At 46.8% G+C, this 4,897-nt stretch overlaps 1 protein-coding gene across 1 annotated transcript in view; it reads left to right on the top strand.

Moving 5' to 3' along the window:
• Positions 1-4,446, top strand: part of LOC123961390 (rho-related GTP-binding protein RhoN-like) — an 8,413-nt gene extending 3,967 nt beyond the window's left edge. Inside the window, exons 3-4 of the mRNA XM_046036742.1 lie at positions 1,760-1,896; positions 4,082-4,446. Of these exons, the coding sequence (XP_045892698.1) occupies positions 1,828-1,896; positions 4,082-4,351 (339 nt within the window). The 5' untranslated portion in view covers positions 1,760-1,827 and the 3' untranslated portion in view covers positions 4,352-4,446. The remainder of the gene's footprint in view (positions 1-1,759; positions 1,897-4,081) is intronic.
• The last annotated feature ends 451 nt before the right edge of the window (positions 4,447-4,897 follow it).

Here is a 4,897-nt window from a genome sequence, read left to right as displayed (position 1 = left end):
CAGAGGGACCTCCCCCTACGTCACAGTCCCGAAGAAGATCGGCCTGGTATGCCTGCAAGACAGCCATCGTATGTAGGCTGGCACCAGCTCGACCCGCTGCCATGTAGGCCTTGCCCACCAAATCGGACGTCATCCGACACGTCTTGGTGGGGAGCGCCGGTGTCCGGAGGGATGAGGCGAGGTTGGGAGAGAGGTAGCTAGCCAGTGCCTCCTCCACTCGTGGCATCGCTCCGTAGCCGTGCTGTCTGATTCCTGTCACGTTGCCGTAGTCCAGCCGGGGGGACGTAGACAGCCGCGCAGAGAAGGGTTTATTCCATGATCTACACAACTCGTTGTGCAGATCCGGAAAAAATGGTAGGGGCCGACGCGGGGGTGGCGCTCGGTGTTGCAGAAACCGCTCATCTAGTTTGCTGCCTGCCGATGGCTGCTGCACCGCCTGTGGCCAATCAATGTGCAGCTTGGCCACGGCCCGCGTCACCACTTCCAACAACTCCTCGAATCCTGGCGAGGGCTGATGACATTCCGTTTCCTCTATGCTAAGCACATCTAGCTTCTCAGAGCCAGATCGTGTCAGCCTTTCCGGAATCGCCCCTCGAGTGGGAGAAACCGTGAAACGGGCTCCCGATCGGGGACGAGGGGAGGAGGATTCCGCGGACGAGGACTGGAAAAAGGCCTCAGCCATTTCCAGCACCCTCGGCAATCTCGCGTTGTGATCCCCAGGATCGGAGCCGCTGCGACGCCTCAGAGACCGCGGGGCCTGTGCCACGAGGGGAGCGCATCCGACCATCCTCTAGGAAGAGAGCCGCTCGAGACCTCAGCACACTCAGGGGCAGGGCCTCGCAATGGTCACAGGCAGCCCCCTCGAGAGCCACCTGAGCATGCGACATCCCCAGGCATGAGACGCACATCCCATGGGTATCACCTTCTGTGATGAAACGCTCACAAGGGAAGACACACTGTCGGAATCGCTTTGACATGATCTTCTGCTGCTTCGTCTCGATGTCAGGTAGGAAAATGGAGCTTCCAAACATAGCCAGAGTGCCTGCTGAATAGAAAGAAGCTAATGTCTCTTATGTGCCGGCGTGCTTATATACCCCCTCCGGTTACGCCGTCACACACTACCGTTCTAGTAACACCAATAGGATTGGAGTAGTTTCATTCATAGTTCAGCCCTGCCACGCCCAGGGGCGTTCCCATAGTGTCGTCACCGACGCAGTTCGAGTTCCCTCGAAGGGGAACCTCTTAAAGCCCAATGGGTACCCGCTTAAGCTACTTCTAAGGTGCTTGGATCTCATCGAGAGAGTGACCTCGGGTATCCAGTGCCAGAGAAGCCAAAGGCCGTCACTGTATCTCTGTAGGTCACCAGTCAGTACAGTAGAGCTGCAACAATTAATGAATGTTGTCAACTATTAAATTGATTGCCAACTGCTTTGATAATAACATTGGTTTGAGTATGTTTTTAAGAAAAAAATCATTATCTACATTATCTGATTCTAGCTTCTCACATGTGAATATTTTCTTTACTCTACTATGATAGTAAACTAAATATCTTTGGGTTGTGGACAAAACAAGACATTTGAGAACGTCATCTTGAGCTTTAGGAAACACTGATCGACCTTTTTCACAATTTTCTGACATTTTTATAACAACTAACAAACAACAGATTAATTGATTAGTTAGTTGCAGTACTAACAGTACAGGCAGCTCTACTCTCGTATTTGGCATAATCAGTGAGGTATTTCTGTGTTTTTTTCTCAACAGTGGCAAGGTGAGACGCAGGAATTTTGTCCCAATGCCAAAGTGGTGCTGGTGGGCTGTAAGCTGGACATGAGGACAGATGTCAGCACCCTGAGGGAACTCTCTAAGCAGCGCCTCATCCCTGTCACCCACGAGCAGGTGAGAAAAAGCAGATGATGGATATGTGAGAAGAAAGAAGTGGGATTAATAATGAAAGAGGGACTTGGAAGGTGCCCTGGGAAGAAAGACAGACTTGAAAACAACAAAGGATGCAAAAAAGAAATTAGAAAGCAATCCAGCGATTATATGCGATTTTTCTATCTTGGATCAGCAGTGGCGTTGCCTCTCTGGTGAAGTCCCACAGGAATGGAGTGTGAAAGGAGGCCCATGCAACACAATCACCACCACTGCAGAATAAGAGCTGTGTGAAACCCCTCTGGGACATGTTGCTGGGGTTGGCATTTTGACCGAAATTTGCTGACAAGCAATGTAAGGTTGCTTGTGGCGAGGGCTGTGGAAGAGGCACGGGCCGTTAGTGGAGTTTATGTCTAGGGACACATTTTCCTTGAAGTGAAATATTCATGCAGATTTAGGGATTTTCAAAATGCAGGATTAATAGAAAAACAGACATTGATAAATGAGTGAGCTCTTTTATCGCATGCCGCCATGACCTCTAAGCCAAGGGGATAGGGAGAAGAGGGAGGCGATGATAAACTGTTCTGTAAATCTGTGAATTTTAATCAGCTTTCGGCGTGTTCATTTTGTGCTCTCCCGTGTTGGACATGCAAAAAGTAGAGGGGCTTTTTCACCGCCACACAAAAGCCTTCAGAACAAAGGAGCCTTTTTTTCTCTACTGCTGTCTGAGAGCTCGCCAGAGGCTAAAAGCATGCGTCCTCCAAAAAAATCAGCAACTGAAAAAAAAAGGCACTTCATCTAAATAAGATACATAAACAAAAGATGGAGTGGCAAACCACAGAGCTAATGTAAAATAGCTGGGAACCATTTGTGGCCAGGCCTACATTAAGCTATTGTTCCTTCTCAGTCACTATTTTCATCTGAGGCAACTACTGTTTGTCCCTCTAACATGCCCAGAAAATGTGTCACGCAGTGGCTAAAGCTGTGCACAATAAACATGTTGGTGCTCTAATCCAATAGCCTGTGTTGTTATCTTGTTGTTGATCTTAAACTGAATTCCAACACAGCTGAGGAGTTGCCAGCGAGAGTGACCACTGGGTGAACTCCAGACATTTCTGAACTAATCTGCCTGAGATCTGATCGAGCTTTTCCACTTGTCATGACAGTCTCTGCCTCGGTCCCCTCCCACTGTCACCGTCACCGCTACCCCTGAATCTAAATCTGACGTTCCACCTACTGAGGACTTCATTGCATCTTATATGTGGCTCAGGGCACAGACGCGATAAACATCAACCTACTTCAACTGGGAATGAAAAGCTCTCTGTGTTGGAGAGCATGCAATTTTAGGGTCATGGGAAATGCAGTCCTGTCTCATCTGTTACAACCTTTTCATGTGTTGATCCTGCACGAATGTGGGTTTAAAGTCAAGAGGCAAGAGACGAGGCTGTACTGTAGCAAAGAGAAAGGCCAAGAGACTTTAAAATTAAATTTGTCTCCGATTTGATCTCAAGCAAACAATTTATGGCCTTAATTAACTGGATATATTGTAACATTACTCAGGGGTAAGCTCTAGTGCCAGAAGAGTCCTGTTAGAGTTTAGCCTCTCTAAATAGCTGCATAGAACATGTCAACATTGGCCCAGTGGGCTCAGTGCTGCTCTGTTCCCACTCTCTTACCACAGACGGAGGAGTCGGAGCATCTAGATTATTCATGCCACAGACAGAGAAGCTTCATTTGTCTCGAGACATGTTTAGACCATTGACATTTAGTACGGTTTAGATTGAAATCTTTGTCTCAGATCTGCTGCCTCTTTCGGGAACATTTAGTCTGTTATACAATGATGGATGTAGTGCATATTGAAAAATTTCATTTTCTTTGTGAAGCACTCACAGCACACAGCACCTTGATGTGGAATAAACCCATGTCTAACACAACCTCTAAAAGCCTCAGGAAAGAAGAGCCACGGTCAGGATTTCTGTTAGAAAAGAAGCAGAATACAAAACCATTGGTGGAAAGGTACAACAGAAATAGTTATACATGATTATGTTTTTTTGTGGCACTGCATATAAGATTATTAGTCTCCCCCTTCTGTCTCTGCGCCCTATTTTTCCTGTAAAGCAGTTTGTTACTTCTGTATTGAAACATGCTATGCAAATTAAGTATGCTTGCTTGCTAATTGTCACCTATGTTTCCTGTCTCTGTGTTCCAGGGAAGCACGATAGCTCGACAGATAGGGGCGGTGGCCTACGTAGAGTGCACCTCCAAGGTTTCAGAGAACAGCGTTCGGGACGTGTTCCATGTTACCACAGTGGCGTCGGTCCGGCAGCCAAACAAGCCTCAGCTAAAACGCAGCAGTTCCCGCAGAGGCCTGAAGCGAGTGTCACAGCTCCCGTTGCCTCCCCTGCCGGGTCGGACTGAGCAAATGGACCAGGCCCCGGCCATGAGGAAGGACCGGGCCAAGAGCTGTGTGCTCATGTAGAGACCTGTTGTTATAAATATATATATATATATATATATATATATATATATGTATTTATGTATATACATATATAAATATATAAACAGAGGAAGTCTATTTATTGTTTTTTGTTGTGTTTTCATTTTTTGCACTGCAGAGGAGTGAGGGGAAAAACACACACTGCGCTGTGGAAAGAAATGCTTTAGATTTATTTATTTATTTTTTTGCGTTTGTGCATATTTTCTAAGCTTGTGTTGTTTTGAAATGATGGCAAATTGGACTAACCCTCTGGATATGAGGAAGCTGTGATGGTGGAAGTGCAGTCTAGTCCTGGGTATTAAAGTGGAATTAATTTCCTGAAACCGCGCTAATAAGAGGATGGCACCCCGGCGAAGCGGCAATGAGGAGAGTGAAATGCGTGTGATTAGGACCATGTTGAAGCAGGACATCTGGGGATGAAGCTTGTTTTCAAAGACCTGTTGTGAACAAAAGGACTAATTGTCTGGCTGCACTGTCTGAAGTTGCTTCCTGTTGCCATATATGAGAGGAAAACCTGTATGTACAGTA

This window comes from Micropterus dolomieu, linkage group LG02 (assembly GCF_021292245.1).
Source record: "Micropterus dolomieu isolate WLL.071019.BEF.003 ecotype Adirondacks linkage group LG02, ASM2129224v1, whole genome shotgun sequence".
NCBI classification, from domain to species: Eukaryota; Metazoa; Chordata; class Actinopteri; order Centrarchiformes; family Centrarchidae; genus Micropterus; species Micropterus dolomieu.
This window is presented reverse-complemented; position numbering and strand designations above follow the sequence as displayed.